This window comes from Molossus molossus, unplaced genomic scaffold (genome assembly GCF_014108415.1).
Source record: "Molossus molossus isolate mMolMol1 unplaced genomic scaffold, mMolMol1.p scaffold_m16_p_20, whole genome shotgun sequence".
NCBI lineage: Eukaryota > Metazoa > Chordata > Mammalia > Chiroptera > Molossidae > Molossus > Molossus molossus.
In genome coordinates, this window is record NW_023425356.1 from 36,856,034 (window position 1) to 36,878,629 (window position 22,596).

The 22,596-nt window shown below is 42.9% G+C and overlaps 2 protein-coding genes across 3 annotated transcripts in view; both read right to left on the reverse strand.

Moving 5' to 3' along the window:
* Window positions 1-733: 733 nt before the first annotated feature.
* On the reverse strand, window positions 734-2,978 carry LOC118637767 (serine/threonine-protein kinase Nek2-like). Its single transcript, XM_036273328.1, has 3 exons — window positions 2,779-2,978; window positions 2,261-2,501; window positions 734-936 (listed from the first exon to the last, which is right to left on the reverse strand). The coding sequence occupies exons 1-3, from the start codon at window positions 2,835-2,837 to the stop codon at window positions 901-903; spliced, it is 336 nt and encodes a 111-aa protein (XP_036129221.1). The 5' UTR covers window positions 2,838-2,978; the 3' UTR covers window positions 734-900.
* A 9,253-nt stretch (window positions 2,979-12,231) lies between these two features.
* LPGAT1 (lysophosphatidylglycerol acyltransferase 1) overlaps window positions 12,232-22,596 on the reverse strand; it is a 78,644-nt gene continuing 68,279 nt past the window's right edge. For both annotated transcript variants that reach the window (XM_036272845.1, XM_036272846.1), the window contains exons 6-7: window positions 20,556-20,662; window positions 12,232-18,181 (exon numbers count right to left, since the gene is read on the reverse strand). In XM_036272845.1, the coding sequence (XP_036128738.1) occupies window positions 18,030-18,181; window positions 20,556-20,662 (259 nt within the window). In that variant the 3' untranslated portion in view covers window positions 12,232-18,029. The remainder of the gene's footprint in view (window positions 18,182-20,555; window positions 20,663-22,596) is intronic.

Here is a 22,596-nt window from a genome sequence, read left to right on the forward strand (position 1 = left end):
GATGCTTTCTGCAATCTTTTCTTGCTACCAGCCATCTGTTAGCATGGCAGCGAGTGGGAGAAGACATAGAGAAAGCACACAGGGTAGGCCAGCAAGGACAGACGACTTATATATGTTTTCACTTGTGTTAACAAAGAAGATTTTTTTTTTTTTTGGTACATGCCCCTAGCGGGAACCAAACCCGGAGCTCTCTGGTCCACAGCCCAATGCTCTAACTGCTGAGCCAAACCGGCCAGGACAACAGAGCAGATTTAGCTAAGGAAATATGTTTAATGTTTCTTCAGTCTCATTGCTCTACGACACAGAACACATACTCCAAAATTTAACTGAGAGATAGAAACAGACAAAGTAATCTTATAATCTTTACCTTTAAATTTAACATCCTTGTAATGATGTCATTTAATTCATCAGAATAACGATATGAAATTCTCCTGAATTTGCCTTCTCGGAGCTTCCCAGGTAATTCCTTCTGGTTGAAAGCTGTAAATGAAGGCCTGGAAGAAAAAAAATAATAATGTAAAAATAAAATGGTATTAGAAAGCAAATCAAGAGCACAATTTAAAAAATTTTAAAAATAAAAAAAAAAAAGAGAAAATTCCAGAATAACCAATACATATATCTAGCCCACATTTAAATGGGTGTAGACATAAATGACTAATTGAATTATTCATTTATATTTTTCCTTGGTCTATTCAATAAACCACACTAACTGATATTCTCATTTCCTATTCTAGTTGTCTTTCTTCCTTACTCGCAGGAACAGTCTGCCATCGCTCTTATTCTCAACAGAGGGCACAGAGGCAAGTACCAAACTCGTCAGGAGGCTTCTCAGTGTTTTCAAGTCCAACAGGTGAGTCTGATACCACTTCCTGGCAACGCCTTAGGGAAGGCTGAACAGATCTAAATATAAGGGCAGGAGGGAAAAGGAACAAAGAACTGCACAGGTTTCAGTTTTTCCAAGAAACACTTCTAGATAATTTTCCTTTATGTTAAAGGCTTTCTATTTGGAATGTGATATAGTGAGAAAATGACATTGTTCTGGCCATGTCTAATCTTCATGAAAAACAGTCATTAATACAAAGTTTTATACTACAGTCAGGTTGGTTAATGTAACTAACAAAGATTTAGAAAAACCTGGAAATGTTTGTGAACTGCTGAAAAACTTCAGTATCTCTGCACCTTTATCTGCTCAGATTTACAACCAACTGGTGCTGTCACTTATTGCTTCAAGCTCTTCAAAAGCCATCAGGCAAAATCTAGGAGCCATAAATGGTTCAGAGTCTTTGACCCAACCCCGCAATTTCATTTTGAGAGTTATCTGATGAGGAAATAACGAAAAAGGAAGAAAGACTAATTCATATGCATAGCAGTGCTCCTTAGACTGGTGAGAAATTTTGGGAGCAAAATATTATCCAGCAATAAAGGAAATATATAAGTATGTTTACTCAGCAGCTCCCTTGTAGGAAAAGGCAACAACAAAAAAAACGACAACAAATACCAAAAGTTAGCACTGTAAAAACATGTTACCTGAAATGAGCAAGCCTCCTGAGCCCTGAATCTCCATGTACAAGAATCATCTAGAGCATTTGCTAGAATGCAGAGTCCAAATGGAAAAGCAGAAGCCCAGCCGGTGTGGTTCAGTGGATTGAGCCTTGTTCCATGCACTAAAAGGTCCCGGTTCGATTCCCGGTCAGGGCACCTGCCCAGGTTTCAGGCTCATCCCCAGTGGGAGGTGTGCACGAGTCAGCAGATCGATGTTTCTCTCTCAAATCGATGTTTCTACCACTCTCTCCCCTTTCTCTCTAAAAATCAATTAAAAATATATATATTTTTAAAAAGAAAAGCAGAAGTAAAACAGAGCATAAGGGCCAGTCCAGGGATCCAAATTTACTGGATTGCGGCTGGGGGCCCTGGACTATACTATCTACATTTTGAACAATTACTGCAAATGAGTCCGAGCTGGTGTACAGGACCTATGGCACTTTGGAAACAGCTCTTGAGACCAGAGACAAACCTATTTTGTCTTTGTAATCCCAGAATTTAGCACATGGTAGTCATTTAATAAAAGCCTGACTTGAATTGCTGATGTAGAGTTCAATGGTCTGGTGGTCCATTTGGAAAAAATATAAATTTAAAATGACACAGTGTTATTAATTCTTGGCTATTGGCTATTACTAAACACACAAAAAACTCACTTTGCCTGCAAGTGAATGCTTAGCATTAAGAGGTTTAAAAAGTATCTAAATTCTGAAATACTTACAGGAGACATGTAATAAGGGGTGCCAACAAATGTTTTTGCAAAACTTGTATCATGGTTTAATATTCTAGCCAGCCCAAAGTCTCCAAGCTTCACGTTTTGCTTGCCATCCAGGAAGACATTGGCTGGTTTCAGATCCCGATGGAGCACAGTATGACCACCATCACTTCGTCTGTGACATTCCTTTAGGGCCAGAGTCAACTGAGTCATCACTCGAAGAACAAACTCTTCATCTAAGTATTGTCTGAAATCAAAGCAGTCATACAGCATATAACTTCTAAATACAAAGATGGGACAATGAATTATCTAGTTTTCAAAGTGTACAGATAGGTAAATAAATATATTTTGATATAAAACATGGGTGTTGATTCACAAGGGATTTCCTAAAGTTTTGTCTGTGGACCCACCAAGTACAAGAACATTCTTCCACATTACTAAGTGCTTTATCCCTGATCCTAAAAGATGCTTAACAAAAGCGAAACCAGGCCCATTTTCAGCTTACGTTTAGAAGATTAACTTACCTTTCCTTGGTTCCCTTTGTAATTATACTAGCTAGGTCTCCTCCTTCGCAATATTCCATTACAATGTACAGTGTTGTGTTGGTTCGGTCAATATTCGATCATAGTAACGGACGATGTTCGATGTTTCAGTTCACGAAGCAAATTCCCTTCAGAAACAAGCATTTGCTTCTCAGCTTCTGTCATGGAGCTACAGTCAAATTCTTTCCAAACTAGTATCTGAAATAAGAATTTCCAAAGTATGAATGAACTCACACTCAAAAACAAAGAATGAGAGCTCCAAAATTTGAAAATTACTCCTTTATTTATTTATTTATTTTTAATCCTCATCCGAGGACATTTTTCCATTTTTTGTACAGACAGAGTGGGAGGGAGAGAGAGGAAGAGAGAGAGAGGGAAACATCGATGTGAAAGGGACACATCGAGTGGCTGCCACCCGCACGACCAACCAGGGCCGGGGACAAACTGCAACCGAGGTACATGCCCTTAGCGGGAACCGAACCCGGGTCTCTCCGGACCGCAGGCGGACGCTCTAACCGCTGAGCCAAACCGGCCAGGGCGAAAATTACTCCTTTATTACATAGATCATACAGTCATTATAATCTAATTTAGTTCAATGAACTTAGGGCTCCTGAATTTATTCTCATAATTATCCTCTAATCTTTTTCTTAAATCCTTACCTGGGGATATTTTTCTATTTATCTCCAGATAGAGTGGTAGGAAGAGAGAGGGAGAAAAAGGGAGAGAGAGAAACCTCAAGGTCAGAGGGACACATTGACTAGTTGCCTCCTCAACCGACCCAGACCAGGGCCTGGGACAAACCGCAACAGAAGTACATGCCCTTGGCTGGAACCAAACCCGCTACTCATTGCTCCCCTGGCCGACACTCTACCCCTGAGCCAAACCGGCCAGGCTATGTCTTCCAATTTTTAAGCAAACAATAATGCAGGGGGAGAGAGGGAGATGAAGCACATTAGGCCTCCCCCAACCCCCTGTCTTCACTTGCTTGGTGGGAGGTTAGCAATGGTACTCTGGTCAAAGGTGGGGCAGAGACAGTCCAAGTCGCTGACCATTCCAACGAGTCAAGCTTCTCCTGGGTGAAAGACCTGAGTAAAGGTCCCTCTATTATAATGTGTCAGCCAGATAACCAGAGACGCACAGCCAAATTGTAAAGGAGCGCTTTATCCTCGCCGGTGGGCTGGGGAGGGCACAGTCTCCCCTCAGATCAGCTGCTGAGATTTTTCTTGCTTGTCCGATTTTAAAGACAGAAGCCCCCTCCTCCTTTCCCCACCCCACCCCCCAGAGGACCGGTACAATAGTGGGCATGACAGTGATTACAGAGTCAAAATTAGCATTATTCACTGGGCTCAGAAATACCTGCAAATGCCGCAGTTACTGGTACTCGGAAACTGCAGATGCCTCCCAACACCTGGGGCAACTATAATCTTAGGCAAAATTCCTTTACTTCTAGGGGTAATTAACCTATTATTGGAAAAATATTGATGATAAAAACGGAGTCATTTAGTCGCCTTAGCCAAGGGGCCTACATAAGAATGGAATCCAGTCGCCTTAGCCTCGGGGCCCAGGTCACTTCCATCAGCAATCGGGCAGTTTCCTCTCCACTGCTTCTCTCTGAATAAAGTTTACCCACAAGTAAGGGAAATATAAAACCAATAATCCAAATAAAGGGTGACTTAAATGAGCTGACTGCGAGACATAAAGCTCCAGGTTCTTGTGATGCCCAGGCCGGGTGGCTCGGTTGGCTGGGGCGACCTCCCCACACACCAGGGTTCAAGGTCGCAGGTGATCGCCGGTCAGGGCACACACAAGAAGCAACCAATGAATGCATAAATAAGTGGAACAACAAATCAATGTTTGTCTCTCTTTCTCTCTCAAATCAATCAATAATTTTAAATTTAAAAAAATAATAAAAATAGTTCCGGGGTCAGCTACCTGTCAACAATGGAAGGCCCCTAGCAGGTCAAGGCAGGAAAAGCAGGAAGGAAATAGAAGACAAAGAGAAAAAAAGACAGAAGTATCTATATAAAGACGCAGTTCCCATCCCCTGAGAGGCCCAGTACAGACACAGATGCCACCGGCTGGCGAAACCGCAGCGGGGACGGGGACGGGGACGGGGACGGGGACGGGGACCGGGACCGGGACGGGGACGGGGACGGGGACGGGGACCGGGAAGGGGCCCGCGCTCACCTTGCCGTCGCTCTTCCTCCGGATCTTCTGGCAGCGGCCGTAGGAGCCGGTGCCAATGGTGTGCAGCACCTCGTAGTCCTCCGCCCGGGTCGGCATGGCAGGGGCCGCCGCAGGACTCGAGCAGATCGCGCCGCAGCCGGCGAACCGCAGCCAGCGAACCGCAGCCGCCCGCAGAGCCCTCCAAGGCACACTGCCGCCGCCCAGGCTCCAGCCTCGTTCAACCGTCGCGGGCCCTGGCCTCACAGCCTATTGGCCCACAGTGAGGAGGCGTCACCTCTCGGATTGGCCAAGAGGAACACAGCACCCTAGGCATCGTGGGAAGGCGTATCCATAGGCAACCGCGTCGCGTCCTTGTGGGCCACCGCTTTGGACCACTAGGGAGAAAGAGGCGGGGCTAAAGCAGAGGGAGGGCGGGGGATGGAGGGCGGGGGATGGAGGGCGGCCTCAGGCGGGTCTGTGCAACTCGCTGTGGCTGAAGTCGTCCAGGTAACGGAAGTCCAGAGGTCTCTCTGAGACTTCTTTGCACACTGCCTCAACCGCATTCTGACCTTTGCACTGTGACACCCCCCCCCCTCAGGTTCCTGTACCCTGAGCCTAGGTGGGGTCACGCGGAAGACAGTGACAACTGAGTACAGCGATGAAAAGTGCAGTCCCTCGTTGAAGGATCTGTATGCGGGAGTATCTGCATGTGGGCGGACCCGCGTAGAGACGGATAGAAGAGCGGTGTCTCCGTTCCTAAGACCATCAGAAACAGGTATTTTCCGATGGTCTTAGGCGACCCCTGTGGAAAGGTCGTTAGACCCCCAAAGGGGTCGCGACTCACAGGTTGAGAAGTGCTGCTTTAGACTAAAACATCCCTCACCTGGAGGAGCACGTGGGCATCGCTGCCTGTTTGGGCAGCTGAGGCTCCTGGCCACCTTGCCCACCTCCCAGGTGGGTTTGGTGTGGTTTCACTGAGGGTAATAGAGGAGAAGAGGCTGCGGCTTGGTGACCCATTTACATTCCTGTAGCAGCTCCCCAGTAACCAGTCCCCTCTAAGCAATTGAGAGCCCTGAAAAAGAAGAAATCACAGTGGCTAAGAGGCAGGACTCTGAGGCCAGACTGACTGCCTCGAAATCCTGGCTCTGCCACTACCAGTTGGGTGGTCTCGGGCAAGTCACTTAACTTCGGTGTGTCATTTCTTAAATCCGTAAAATAGTGAAGCTAATGATGCCTACCTCATGGGCATCATGAATGCTGAGAGCACTGCCTGGCACACAGGACATGCATGGTGTTGGCTCTCCTTGTCCCCTCCACTCCTTGTGCAGTACCTGGGGAAGAGGTACACCAGGGTCCTTCCTAATCCTCATTTCCTCCCTGGTGGTCTTGGTGACAGGGCTGACTTCATAAAGTTTCACCTGTACTTATTTTAATGCTCTGCTGTTGCCATTGTGACATTCTTAAAATGTCTCAACTAGTCTGGCCGGCGTGGCTCAGTGGTTGAGCGTTGACCCATGCACCAAGAGGTTGTCGGTTCGATTTCTGGTCAGGACACAGGCCCAGGTTGTGGGCCCCATCCCCAGTGGGTGGGCATGCAGGAGGCAGCCAGTCGATGTTCTCTCTCATCAATGTTTCTATCTCTCTCTCCCTCTCACTTCCTCTCTCTCTAAAATCAATAAAGGGGAAAAAAAAATGTCTTAACCAGGCAGGAGCTTTGCGTTTTCATTTTGCCCTGGGTCCCACAGCCTACTGGCTGGTCCTGCTGGTGGTCTGATGCTCTGGGACAGGCCTCTCACAAGGGATGAGAGTGAAGGAGCCCTGTCCCCTGAGCTCATTGTTTCTTCCAACTCTCAGCACTGCAGCAAATGCAGGCACCCTGGGAGCTTCCATCAGCATCCCAGTGAGTGGCTCAGACGGGGACAGACCTCGGGTCAGCTGGTCCAAACCCCACCCAGAGTTGGGTTCTCCCACCCAGCACCCCGGTACAGGCTTTCCCAGATTTGTGAATTCTTTGTAACAGGAAGCGACCTGTTTCCTTGTTGATTCTCATTGTAACCGCCCCTCACTCTTGTGAAGTGCTTTGAGGTTTTTCCAACCTCTTCACGAGGATTATCCCACTGGATTCCCACTGCCTTGTGTGGCAGGCATTGCCTGAGGAGTGGGCACTGAAGGGACATCCAGATCAACTGTACTTGCTGGCTCATCTTTCCCTTTCCTTCTCTCAGCAACTGAAATCTCACCTCACCTAGGAAGTCTTTAAGCCTATCAAAAGAGAAGACATAACTCCTTAATTCTTTGTACTAAATCTTCTCCCCATGAGCTGTAGTAATGTAATAACAGCTATGAAAGTAGCATAAGCTAAGCTGCCCTTTAACAAACCGTGTTAAATATATCAGATTTTGGTTAAAGAGGGTGGAACACAGCAGGATCATAGAACTTCCCTCCCCGTTGGCCAAGGAAATAGCACAGAAATGTAAAAACAACAAAAACACAACAACCTCAAACAGCCAAAGGGACAATCACACAAGGAAAGAGGGTAGAACACACACTTTTAAAAATGCCAGTCAAGGAAAGAAATGGAAGTTTCTAGAACCACATTGTTTTGTCCCACCCTAGACTAGGGAAATATGTTCATCGAGAAAATCTCAAGCAGTTTGCCGATGCCCTTTAATTTGGAGGGCAGCCACCTGAGGGGATAGCTAAGGCAAGGAACTGTGAGTGGAGGTCCTGAGGCCTGGGACCTGAGCAGGCAGGAAGGGTTGTCCTTGGCTTGCTGTCTTCCTGGTGGGGTCCAGGGTTGACAGGAAGAGCTGGAGCCCACAGGAGGAGCCGCTAGGTGCTCATCACGTGGACTTGCTGGTAAGCACCTGGTATCACCAAGATGTCTGGGGCTAAGCATGTGGCAGGAACTCCTTGAAGGACATGCTTGTTGCGTCTCACCTGCTTACTAGGCCCAATGCTCTCCTGCTTTTTCTTTCTCTTCCTTCTTGTCTATGGTTTTCAGATTCTCTGCACCAATATTCTGTGCCTACCATCACCACTCTTCCCCAACCTCACCCCAACATAAATGAGAAGCCCGTGGGCACTCCCGCTTGGGCTGGTCTCTTGTGTCAGAATCCACCCTGTGGTTAGACAGGTCACTGCCAGGGGGGCTGGGGAGCCGACCCTCCTGTCACTCCTTTCCTTCCTCTTCCAATGAGGGGAAGCAGACTGACTCAGTGCTCCTCCTGGCACACCAGGTCTCCCCATCACTCAGACATGACTCTGGTCTATTCTGATTACTATTCCTGATCTTAAATGAAGATTGAGTAGTCAACAATTCCATGTCTCTGCTTCCGAGGAGAAACTGCTTTATAAATTCCACATTCATTAATTCATTCAGTCTCTTGTTTTAATTATCCTTTAGGAAAACAAAGCCAGGTTCTGTTCACTGTAAGCCAGCCCAGGACTGCTCTGAAGATTGCCATGCCTGGGCAGGCACAAGTGCATCTCCAGGAGTCACTGTTCATGCCAAGCTTCATGCCAGGTGATGGCTGCTAAGTATTGCCAAATCTCCTCCCAGACAATCTCTCCTTGTCCTTCATCTTCTCTGTCCTGGAATCGCCACCTTTTGGTGTCTGTACTCTGAACAAGTCCTATGGGTGGTGGGCTGGACAGACTGATAGCCATCAGGCTAGATGGTTATCAGGCTAGAAAATCAAAGGCTTTTAGGGCCAGATCAGACTTCGAAGCATCTCCTTCTTATCAGCTCCTGCTCCCACCCCCAGCAGAGCTGAGTCTCTGCTCCATGCCCGCTGTTCCAGCTCTGCCTAAAGTTCTTCTGTACTCTACCACGACACCTCAATAACCATAAGCAATATTCGACTCTAATCTGCCCATTTCTTTCTGGTATCTAAATTTCTAAGAACTGAGTACACTGCACTTACAACTTGAAAGATGAAATGTCAATTCTCGACATATAAACCTCAGAGTCTTCTGCAACTAGAAAGGAAAGGGTTTTAAAAATTACTGTGGCTTCCTAAATCTTTAGGATGCCTTCAATGCCATCAAGGCTTTTATATTTAGGATCATATAAATTATACATGGGGAACTATGGTGGATAGCTTCCAACTACCAGAAATGATATTTCCCTCCCTTTTGATAATTAGTTCAAGGTCTTCACCACAAGTGACATCATGTCTCAGAGGCAAAAATAAGTCCCTATTAAGACTATGTAATGTCTTCTGTCTAGTAGATCTTATTTCCTCTTTATGCCCTTGTCTCCTCACCTTTCTGTTTGGCTCTCCAACCTCAAAGCTTTTTCTTGCTGCTGTCTAGAGCCTTAAGATAATTAGATATAGTCTGACTAGGTGAACTTAGGAGCTTGGCTATGCTGATTGCATTTCAGATTACCTTAGAAACCCCCAAAAAACCCAGGGCTCTGGGAAATGGGATGGTGGGTACTGTAGACATTATGAACCAAACAGGTCATTTGGACCTTAGGCACAGAAAGGTGTGGGAATAATGTACATACTCTGTGAAACCTAGTTGGGGTGGGATAAGACAAGCTCCCTTACTGAGCAGTTAGTACTAAGTGCTTCACATGTATGATCTCGTTTAATACTGAAAAGAACTCTTTGAAAAAGCTGTGGTACATTTGCACAGAATACTACTCGGACATAAAGAAAAGGGTATCTGCCTGGCTGGTGTGACTCAGTGGTTGAGCATCGACCCATGCACCAAAAGGTCTCCAGTTTGATTCCTAGTCAGGGCACATGCCCAGGTTGTGGGCCAAATCCCCAACCAATCAATGTTCTCTCTCATCGATGTTTCTATCTTTATTTCCCTCTCCCTTCCTCTCTTTCTAAAGATCAATAAAGAAAAGAAATTTTTTTTTTATTAATTTTTGTTACAGATGATTCTCCTTTTTTCCCCCACTGATTCCCCCCTCCCCCTTCCCTCCCTGCCCCTTCCCCAGATTGTTGTCCATGTCCACTATTCATGCATACATGCGTATAAGTTCTGTGGTTCATCCCTCTCCCACCTCCCCACTCCTTAAGGGATTGTCAGTCTGTACCCCGCTTCTGCATCTCTGGGGCTACCCCATTCCTCAAACTGTTATGTTCATTATATTCCACAAATCAGTGAGATCATATGAAATTTGTCTTTCTCTGTTTGGCTTGTTTCACTTAGGATGATACTTTCCAGGTCCCTCCATGTAGTCTCAAAGGATAAGAGATCTTTCTTTCTTTCTTACCGCTGCGTAGTACTCCATTGTGTATATGTACCACAGCTTTTTGATCCATTCGTCTACTGATGGGCACTTGGGCTGTTTCCAGAGGAGGAATGGAGAGATTAACCACAAAAGAGAAAAAACTCATGGACAACAGTGTGGCGACTGGGGAGGAGGGGTTTGGGGAGGTGGAAAAGGGATTAGGGGGGGATAAATGGTATTGGACAGAGATTTGACTTGAAGTGGAAACACACAGTCCAGTGTACAATGTGTTATAGAATTGTGCACCTAAAGTCTGTATAATTTTGTTAACTAGCGTCACGCTACTAAATTCAAAATGAAAAAAAATTAAAAAGAAAAACAATTTCCTATTTAACACATGATCAGAGTGAGGTTGAGCAGGAAAGGGAGATGGTTTTTGAGCCAGAAGTCCCCTATTCTCCCAGGTTGCGGCACCTGAATAAAACCCCTTTCCTTTTGCACCAGCACCTGTCTCATGAGTTTGGCTTTAGTTGTGGCAGCAGCCGAACCTGCATTTTCTGTTAAACATCTACTTTTGTGCTTTTGGGGAGCCCTGAGTTGCCATTGCTCTCACTATCCCACACTAAATATACCAGCATTCAATATATCCAATGCAGGGCCAGATGCCTCATTTCCAATGCCATCCTTTGTCCTTATTCAAATGTGTACATATCGGGGAAAGATAAAAAGCCCTATTGTTGGCTCTAGATTCCTTGATTAAAAGAGGCTTCTTGTCAACAATATTTTGAATTGTTCCTTTGTTTGGCATCCTGTAGATGCCTAGTGGCTGAGAGCCATGCTCTTTTTTCTGCCAAGAAGGTAGAGTATCTGAAATAGCAGCTGGGAGCCTCTACAGGTGAACCCTCGGGGATGGCAGTTTTAGGACAGAGTTCCCATATAAATTAAGTTGATTTCCTTGAGACTTCCCCGTCTGAATACTTCCGAGGTCCTCCTGTGTCAGGGTGTTTGTGCCTGTTTGTAGATAGCAGCCATCAGCTTTCCAATGCTCCTGGGTTCCTCTTCCTAGAACGCCACGCTCCTCTGATTTCTCCACTTCTAGGAACCTGTTTTATTTTCCCGTCACTGTCTATCATACAGCTGATCCCGATACAGTGTTAACTAGTATAAAACTGAAGATAAGATCCTTTTCAGGGAGGGGGAAGTGGGATTGGGAGGAGGGAATCTAGGGGGAAATAAGGAGAAACATCTGTAACAAAAATAAATTAATTTTTAAAAAGACCCTTTTCAGGGAGTTTTTTTTCATCAAAAATGAAAAAGGAACAAAGATGTAGCACTTAATATTTGCGGGGAAGTATCCCAGCCTGGCCACTTCTCAGTGATATCACTAAGACGGCTGCTACAATCACAAGGATGGCCCATGTTCTCTCTTGCCTGAGGTAAGTAAGTAAAGAGAACTCGGCCATCACCTCTAGGGTCACATGCCTAAAAGTCAGACAGTATTCCAAGAAGAGGCAATAGAAATTCTCCAGTGAACTCAGGAATGAGCTCTGTGATATGCTCATGCCTTCTAGCAAAAAAACATCATTCCAATTTCTTCCTTTGTAAAATGGGTTTAATCCTAGCTAATTCAGAGTATTTTCTGATTATCAAAGAAGCCTGTCTCATTTCCAGTGGTTAGTCAACCCTCCTCCCATGTTCCATTTGTTATCTGGATTATTGATACTTAGTGTTTCTCAAGCCTCTAAGAGTTAAGAACAAGGTTGTCCAAGTCCTGAGAGGTAAAAATTTATTGATTTATATCATATCAGCGTGTTATGATATGGTCACACCTGCTCATACAGCTGACTTTTTCTATAGCCAAAAGAGGAATATTTTTCCTTTAAAAATACATTTTTTTTTTTCAGCAGGAAGAAACACTTTTAAAACAAACATTTTCATATTAAATGGAAATTAAAAACAATGGCTTTTTTGTTTGTTTTCCCCCAACTCATGAGTAATAGGGCTGGTCAGCAATAGATCTCTCAGTGCTTCAAACTAGCTTTCAGGCCTCTGTCCCCAGTTTATTCTTCATCTTCTACAGTAACCACTTGGGGGGGGGGGGGAGGATTACAACCTCACCAATCAGCAGCCTAAACCCAGACAGGAAACAGAAGAGGTAGAATGAACTGTAACTATTTAACCTATTTTGTATGTCATGTAAGACATTTTAATACATTTAAAATTTTTCAGTGGGCTCAAACATATTCTACAAATATAGGGGGAAAAAGTGTTTTAAATGCTCAAAACAAAATCTTAGAGATGCCTATATCACAGTTTACTTTGAGAAATAAAAACATACAACTAACTTTAGAAATATGCAAGCTTTCCATGCACTTCAGGAAAAGGTGGCTTTTGGCAAATTCTTCAAAGGTTCAAAGCCCACTCTGCAGAACTGATGTTAATGCTTTCCTACCCTTAAAAGCCCCTGCCAGGGTTAGAGATAGGAATCTCTTGAGAGTAGTGAGTAGATTAACAGTGAGATGTTTATTCAACACTAACAGTTTTTTAAAACAAAAAACATAAAACGGAATCGGGCAGTGGTGTGCTGGAGACATCTCCCGCTGTCAAGAAAGCCAACAGTTTGGCAGTTTTAGAATTTTGCCAGTAGTTGTCAAACGGCTGTTATTAAAATTAAATTATATAAGCTTCCCATTGGTGCTAGAGCTAAAAGTGGTTCACTTTAATGAGTATAATTTGTACAAGGCTAAGAAATAGTTTAACAGTAGATCGCATATCAAATTGAATGACACATTTGAGAAATGAGCGGATTAGGATGTTAGTAATTCCATTTTTCAAATCACGGTTGGATCACAGTCATAGGTTGGCCAAAGATTTCAGGAAAAATCAATTAGAGCATCCTGGGAGAATCAATTGGCTATATGGAATTTACAGTAAAGTATACTTTATTATTATGTTAATCATGTTATGAAATCCTTGCTATCAGCAGCATTTATAACTTATGTAAGCTGGTATACAAAATTTTCCCCCAGGAGAGTGGACTGTTAAACATTTAGTAGACAACTGGGTGGGGAGAACAGTGAAGGAGGAGGGAGAAATAGTTTAAAATCAAAGGAGGAAAACAGTGTTTTCCATTTGGTTTTTCGGTTTGCCTTCAGCATCCAACTGCCCTGGTGTGTTCCAAGTACATATCTACAGATGTTAATGCCAAAACAGCTCCAGGAAAATACGAACACCCCATGCCCACTACTAAGAATTAAAAGCACTTTATGTACTTGAAAAAAATCAACTTTATTTTTTCTAGATTAAAAAAAATAGAACCAGCTATTATTTTTGTTGTTGTTGAGAAAATGCTTCTTTTGGTGTTCACATCTCAATTTCTGAAAAGGTAATCTGGTTACTAAAATAATCCCAATGCATTCACAAACCAGATCCACGTGTGACCAGCCCTTTACAAAAATTAACAGTTGCCACAACCTTTACATTCATTCTTATCATACATCACAACATGCAGCTAACACAAAGAAAGACAGGTCACCAAGCTGAAGTAAACATTATGGCATCAGAAAAATGAAAACCCATCTGTATAAAATAAATACAACTTTGTGATAACTGTAAAGAAAATGAAAGCACTTAACACAACAATGGCAGTTGAATGTATAACTGTTTCATTACCCAATCATAACGTAAGTTACTGTAAAATGCACAGACTCCTTACATACAAAGAATTTGTGCATCACAGCCATGTGTTCAACAGTTTTACACAATAAAAATAAAACCATTAAAAATATGTGTGCATATTTTGCAACTAGAATACACTTAAAATATTTTTTGTTCTTTAAACTGTTTTTAAAAAAGATTAAATGTAAAAATCCTCAAATGGAAAATTTTGCAGAAAAATGCATATTTTATCTTCCATGTGGCCAGTCACCTTCCCCCAACAGTTCAGCACTCTCAGCTCATTCCCAGGGTCCAGTTCCTACTTGTTGGGGATCAATGCAAAATAAATACAATAAAGCACCAACCAGTGACCGCTCCAGAGAATGCCCGGCCCCCTTGTGATCAAGAAATGTCCAATTTAGGTGGTTTTGGTCCCAATATATTAGTCTCTGTCCCTTCAGAAAATGAACCAGTGTACCTGCTGCCCAGTGCTGCTTTTGACTTTGCCTTTCATGTTACCAGAAGCAAGGTTCATTGCACTACATGGCAAGAAATAAGACTAGTCATTTTTATCCATCCTCTGTGGACCAGCACTGGCATGCTTGTAATGGTAACTCTGGAGTGAAGTCATGTGTAACTAACTCTTCCTATGCAGCAGTGCAAATAAAATTTTCTTAAATATAAAAAGAATCCAATAAGACCATCCATGATTAAAGACTACGTCCTATGATTATAACCAGGTCCCACTAATCCAGAGGAGTCTTTGGGGAAGTGATTGTCAAAAACACTACTAAGACAAATCCACACAAAATGAATAACATGAGCAAAGAATGAAGAGGCATTCTTAACATTGATCCAAATGATGTGAACACTAGAATGATGTTCTGAGGTTGACATTTGGTGATTTAACATTTCATTTTCATAAAAACGCTTGAAAACAATTGCAATACTGCCAACTCTTGATTATTAGGGATGCCTTTTCTAGACTATGCATTATTTAGGCTTCTGTGTTTCCTCCTCCTGAAACTGCCTGTCTTTCCAAATCTTTCCACTACTCATTAATACAGTCATAAACACATAGGCAAGATAAATGAATAAGCAACTCAAATCATTTTTTTAAAATTAGTAAGCATCCAGGAAGGGGAAAAAGTTTGATGAGAATAAAATTTCAAACTCCTAAATTCAATTACATTTTTGGCTTACCATGACTTATTACTACACTAATTATCCAGTAATCTCTAGTTCCCTTATTGTGCAAAATTAAGGGCTAGTTGTGATATTAAAATATGAGAGATTTGAACTTACAGCTATCTATTTCTTTAAACCTGCTATTAAGATTCTCAACTAGATTGTATGACTAACCAAGATATCATTTCCATTCTGTAATTTTTCTTTTCCTTCCACTGGCCTCCAGGTTTCTCTACAATATCTGTATATTTGAAACCAGTAATAGTTTCTGAAGTTAAGCGTGAACTTCTGGGGTGGTCACTTCTGTAGTCACTGCACCTGCTTGAGGCCAGGCAGGTGCTCCATCCCTGTGACTCCAGGATCCAGCAGGGAGTTTGCAACCCTGTCTTGCTGTGGGAATCTAGGAAGGTAAGCTGAGACCAAGAAGTGCTGAGACTGAATCAGCTACTGGTATAAAACTGGCACAGTGTTACTTTCTTTCCCCTTGACAACATGGATATTTGCTAAACCTCCTTCCACTCACTTTGCAAGGGAAGTACAAATTAGGAATTTTTATTCAGTTCTGTACAGTGGCATATTGCTGCTTCCCTGATTGCCATATAAGAACACTTGTTTGCTCTTTATATTCCCTAGTGCAAGCAAGAGAACCCCAGTTACTAGTAAGGAAAGCACTAGCAATGCTCTCAAACAAGCATACTTTGCTAACAGAAGAGAGGGAACAGGTTGATCAAGAAACAAAAAGGGCAGAGCAAACACACATCTATTTACAACTCAGATCTATGTTCAAAAATTAACACACATCTATCGGTATTTGTCATTCTCGAGGCTGCTGAAATGACTGTGCTTGAAAAATAAAGCATCTTACAGAATCATCTGTTTAATGTGTACAGTATATCAAACAATATCATGCTCCTTTGGAGCACAGTGAATGCAAAAGTGGCCCTAAACCACATCTCTGTATGCATTTCTCTTCTGTCCTGCTGGAGAGTGGCCACTCTGCTTGTGGCTTGCTTTAGCAATGAGGACGAAGAAAAGGTCTAATAGTTAGGACTGTGTCTGCCATACTCGACAGTGAACAGCTTGTCCCCAGATGGCTGACTAACTTCTCAAATGAACAATTCCAATGCATCTTGTAATCTGGTAGCATTTGCTGCGCCTCAAACAGAGGCTTCTTTAAGCTTCCATTTGGCTTCCTGTCATCATCCGTACCTCCAAAATGAGATTGGTTTCACCTCCTCACTGTCATTGTAAAACACACAATGAAATGCTTGGATTTCAAAAAGTGGCACCTAGGACAAACATTCCCAAATCAAACACAGGAACACGGCCTTCTGTGTCCTACCAGCAGTAGTCTAATCAATGAGGTATTTCAGTTCACACACCATTCTCTTCACACATGCACTGAATGAACCTAAAGATGAAGCCGCCGTGGGCTTGTATTTGGTGTTGCTTTACCTTTCCCACCTAAGTGGGAGGAAATGCCTATCTTCTCGGTTTTTGTTTTTTGGTTTATTTAAAAACAAAAAACACCAGCCTTTACTTTTTACTTTCTGGCTACTTCTCAAAATTGTCAAATTGTATGATTAGCGACAACAGGGGATGTACGGTGCCCCCGCCACAGAACACCAGCGCTGCCGCGCCAGGATCCCGGGGCCAGTCCCGGCCAGAGGACCCGCCTCGCGCTCGGAGGGCGGCCACGGGCAGTGCCAGCGCTCCGTGCAAGAGTCTGCTCCTGCTGTGAGGTACACTGCACGGACAGAGTGACAAACAAAACAGAAAACTGTCTTCTAGAAATAGACACGACTGTATCCTCTTCAAAAGCAATGGAAGAGATTGGGAAGCCTCCTGTGCTGCTGTCTCCTATGGTCACAAGGGCAGCTCCTTGATGGGACAGGTTCTGGGGGTGCTCTGTGATCATCTGTCACCATTTTAGGCCAGTGTCTGGCTCTAGCTCTTACTTTTCTAATAAACTAGCCTATTTCACCAGATGTTGGTCATTTATATGTTTTGCATTAATTTGTTTTAACCATCCCCAAATGCATTCGGTGCTAATATACCAAAATTAAAAAAAAAAAGACCGCCAACAAGAACCAAGGCTCTGCGCCAGCCGGAAGCCTCCGGGGCGGGCGGGCCGGTGGGCTGTGGGCAGTTCAGGGAGGCGCTGGGAGCATCAGGCACAGGGAGAGCGGCGGAGAGGCCGCCCCAGAGCTCCCCTCGCTGACTATGCGAACACTTGTTTCAGGCTAGATTACTACTCCTTTGCTACAGAAGCATCTGATAAAAGTGCATTTTGTAAAAGAAAATTATCAATCTACGATATGCCTTTTATACAAAAGGAGACACCAATCCCCCCCACCACACACACACACACACACACACACACACACAGGAAAGCACTAGCGCATGTAAACACGGTGTCGGACTGAGCTAGCCTTTTTGAAAGAGCACATTCCAGGACCGGAATGTGTCCACTGGACACTGCTTTCCCCCTACAGCGTGCCTGACACTGAACCTCACTGAGCTGGTGAGGACTGGAGCGTCACTGCAAACGACAGGGCGACAGTTCTTCAGAAGGTGCCAACCAGCCCCCGCGAGGTCACTAGAAACACGGGAGGAGCTGGGGAAATGAGGGCGTCTACAGCACTGCCCTAATGGAGATACTAGCTAAGAGGACCAACACAGCTCTCTGAGCTGGAGCTAGATGATCCAGTATCTGCTGGCAACAGAATTTCTCTGTCTTCTAGGATGACTTTATGATTTCCTCTTCTCCAAATGTGACGGCGGCTTAAATGTGTGGTTGAGTGTATCTTTTTAAAACATGAAAAGTCCTTAAAACATATTAGCAGGTCATCAGATTACTGATCCTCATTTTAGGAGAGTTTTAAAATATCCCAAAGGGGGATAAATATTAATCCATCCATGGAATTTCCTTTGCTTTTTTTTAATATTCTGATTTGCACATGTAAAATAATGCACACTCATGAAAGTCTGAATTCCTATGGTGACCTTGAAAAGTCCAAGTCAACTCCTAAAACAGGCAATGGTAAAAATACTGAAAGATGTTATACCACATATAGCCTGACAAAAATGCAAAAGACTGTATGAGAAAGATCCACGTATTGCTGAGGGTCATTTCCCTGGAAACGGCTTCCTTGTGGCCTTTGGGAGGTGGAAAAGCCCCTGAAAAACAAGATGGAAATATTACTTTGTTTTACTGTAGTGGTATATCTCCTGGAATAAAAGGTGAATATTAGTTTTAACTAGGATTTTTGTTTTTTTATGCATCTCTGTGACTTCCCATTGCTCTTGATGAGAGATCTCATTTCAAATACAATTTTCAACCTGCTGATCCTTTTCCTGCCTCTGAGACTCTGCCTCTATTCTCTGCCTGGAGTGCTCCTCCTCTACCTCAGTGATGGCTGGGGCATCTGCACTCTGCCAGTATCAGAAAAAAATGCCACCTGTTCCTGTCCAGCCCCTCACCCCCCAGTAAGTCACTCTCATCTCCATGATTATTTCCTTCTTGGCACTTTCCACAGTCTGTAACGATCCCCACCTATCTCTTCCTTTTCCTACAGACTGTCTCCTATGGGAGTATAAAGTGTGAGAACAGGCACTCTGCTAACTTGTTTCCCACTGTATGCTAGAGATTTCCAGTGGCCAGGACACAAGATGTGTGACATCAATACAGAATACCTTCCGAAATAGCATTAACTTATACTAATTCCTCTATTTACAAGTTAAACGTCTTTACCACAAAAAAAGTGGTTGTAAATCACTGATATTTTCAAAAGCCAATACAATTTATGAAAGATATCTTAATAACAAAAAGGAGAAACACAAAGTAAACAAATTTCTGGAAAGAAAAGCTAGACCATTCCAGGGCAATATTACCTAAGGTCATCCTGGTAACACTCTTCAGAATTTCAAATAGTCTTTGACCTTGTGGATAATCCCCCAGCTAAGCTGATTCATGAGGGGATTTGCTGTTCACAAGCAATGTACAGAGAACACTTTCAAGTTTTAAGGTCTTTTATGCAAATAGCTTTCTTAAATAAAGGCTTCCATTATTGTTGCTACAATTTAGGCCAAATACCATAAAGCAAGAGACAGATGGAAAAAAAAAAGAGATCTTGGTGGCCTCTTAATTGGGTCATGCCTTCTTACACACCCATTGTCTTATCTTTAAGGAAAATATGAGACTAAGACCAAGGACTGCACACAGAGAGGGACATCGTATTAGTCTCATTAGGAGTTCTAAGGACATACAGTGTTCAACTCCTGTCATATTAATATGCACTACTCCACAGCTCCAGAATCAGAAAGTTAAGATCAGGAAGGAATCTTCTGGAGGGCAAAATGAAATAATCCTGAATCCCAAGTCAAAGGCACTAAAGGTAATTAATGGTATCAGCCTTTGTTCAACATTAGGCCTTGCAGTCTGAATTAGCATAAACTTTCATCTTGTACCCCCCTAAAAACCCATCTAAGTGGGAAGAAAATAGTGTCTTCTATTCATCGAAAATTCCATGGCCATCCTCAGACCTGTGACAACTCTCTCTTCACCTTTTCCCCCCTATGGCAGCCTCTAGAAAACAGGCCCACAAATAGCTATTTGTGAGAGCACTCCGATAGCGCCTGGAGTTCTAGCAATGTTCACTTCCTTCTTTCATAACTTCCTTTCTCCCTCCCTCTCTCCTCCTCCCCTGCTATGTCTTTTTCACTGCACTGTAGTTTTCATAGAATGTAGAGAATATTAAGTATAGAAAAGGGATGTTAGGGTAAACAGACTTTTTCTCCCAAGGAGAAAAGTACAAGGTTGTATCCATGAAAACTAAAAAGTGAATGTTATCCCTGTATGTTAAAAAAAAAAAAAAAAAAAAGCATATTAAAAAGTTGTTACAAATGAGCCCTGGCCAATTTGGCTCAGCGGTTAGAGCGTCGGCCTGCGGTCCGGAGAGACCCGGGTTCGGTTCCCGCTAAGGGCACGTACTTCGGTTGCAGTTTGTCCCCGGCCCTGGTTGGTCGTGCGGGTGGCAGCCACTCGATGTGTCCCTTCACATCGATGTTTCTCTCTCTCTCCCCCTTCCCCTCTCTCCCTCCCTTCCTCTCTCTCCCTCCCACTCTATCTGTACAAAAAATGGAAAAATCCTCCTCAGGTGAGGATAAAAAAAAAAAAAAAGTTGTTACAAATGAGATCACATGACTGCTAGATGATGGTATTATTTAATCAAGTACAACGCCAAAAATGAATGTCATTTGCTATTTCATAAAATAGCCATATAATTACATATGTATGATTACAGTCTTCCACAGACTGTACTCTCTTGAATTAGAACCATTTGTACACTGGCTGATGAGTAAGTGCCTGAATACATTTACTATACATTTGTTTTTATGAAAATTCTAAGCTGAAATTCTTCAGTATAGAATACAGAAATATGTTGATTCCTTTAAGGTATCTGAACAATAAAAAAAGAGGTTATTTCCCTTAAATTACATCTTTGGAACTACCTGTAACTTCAGGGTGGTGTATTAATAGGTTACTGTATACCTGTTTCATAAAAATGTGATAAGAGGTCCTCTTTTTCAATAAAACGTTGATAGAGCCAATCAGAAAGTTCATCTGTCTCCAGGGGTACATCTTTAATTGGAAAGATCCTAGTTAAGAAAAAAAAAAGGCAAAAACTACTTTAATTCAAAAGTCAAAATCATTCAGAACCACAATTTAGGTTTGGTGACTGAAAAGCTGAAGAAAGTTATGGAATCCTCTTTTGCAAGGGTGGGTTTCTGCAGCCTCTCAAGTTATCTTGATCTTTATAAAAAATGTTGATAGCAGCACTATTTACAATAGCTAAGATCTGGAAACAGTCCAAGTGTCCATCAGTAGACGGATGGATAAAAAAGCTGTGGTACATATACACAATGGAGTACTATGCAGCTATAAGAAAAAAGATCTCTTATCCTTTGAGACAACATGGAGAGACCTGGAAAGTATTATCCTAAGTGAAACAAGCCAAACAGAAAAAGACAAATACCACATGATCTCACTTATATATGGAATATAATGAATATAATAGTCTGAGGAATAGGGTAGACCCAGAAACATGGAAGTAGGGTACAGACTGACAACCCTCAGAAGAGGGGGTGGTGGGGGGTGGGGAGAGATAAACCACAGAACTTATATGCATGTATGCATAACCAATGGACATGGACAACAAAGCCGGGGATGGGGCGGGAGGGATGGTGTCAATGGGTAAAAAAGGAGAAACATCTGTAACAAAAATAAAATAAAAAAATAAAAAATAAAATTAAAAAAAAACTGTGAATGAATAAATGAATGTTGATTATGCAACTGAGTTCATTTACCCATTCATTCAAACATTTACTAGCCTATTATATGTTAGGTCTAGTGCTAGATGGTAAAAACATATTATTAGATTATCCTATATCTACGAATAATAATTACTGTCTTCCCATGCCTGTGTGTTAAGTAGCAGTGGTACTGAGAAAAGATAAAATTTTATTTAAAAAAATTTTTTTTTCTTTATTGATTTTAGAGAGAAAGGAAGGGAGAGGAAGAAAGAAACATCGATGAGAGAGAACATCGATTGGCCGCCTCCTACATGCCCCTACTGGGGATTTGGCCCACAACCTGGGCATGTGCTCTGACTGGGAATTGAACCAACGACCTTTAGGTGCATGGGTTGACGCTCAACCACTGAGCAACACTGGCCGGGCGAAAAGATGAAATTTTAAAAGACAACTACTTTAGGACACTACAGTAGTCAAATGTTAGGCCAAATAATGCAGCTTAGCAATGTTCTTTTGCTGGGAATGTCTGTGAACTAGATAGAATCCCCCTAATTGGTGCCTTTTTGCTAATTATATCAGAGATATCAGTTTCATGAGCCAAGCCAACTCTTACTGTTTGGGAGTGGTTGCTGGAACACAATTCTGAAGGTTCTGCAAGCCTATCCTGACTCAACAGCAAGCAGATAGGGATGATAAGTGATAAATATCCCCTGGAGGTGAGAACAGAGAGGGACAGCGTAAGTAGGTGCTAGGTATTTGCTGACCTTGAGGAAGAATTTCTTTTCTTGTTTGGTTTCCAAATTGGAGAGTGTTCTTTATTTTTTTCCCTTTACCAAAGGTATTAAGGTACAGTTAAAAAGTCTACCAAAGGTTTGTTTGTATGAAAAAACAGCAGGCCTGTCCTTCTGCCCTTCGTTTCTCCCTCTCAAGAAGAATAAATTTTTACCTCTTTTAGTCAATTATCTTGATTTTTTTAGATGGGAGGTGGGAAACATTGACGTGAGAAAGACACATTGACCAATTGCCTCCTGCACAACCTGGACCAGGGCTGAGGACCAAACTGCAACCAAGGTACGTGCCCTTGACCAGAATCGAATCAGGCGACTCTTTGGTCCACAGGCCAACGTTCTAACCGCTGAGTCAAAAGGGCCAGGGCCAATTATCTTGATGTTTATTACCATGTTTCTTCTTTAGTTTTGGGGCTTATCTACTGACTTCCTACTATGAAAGATGAGGATTAATCTCCTTCTTCTTCCTATTCCCACTACACATGCACATCC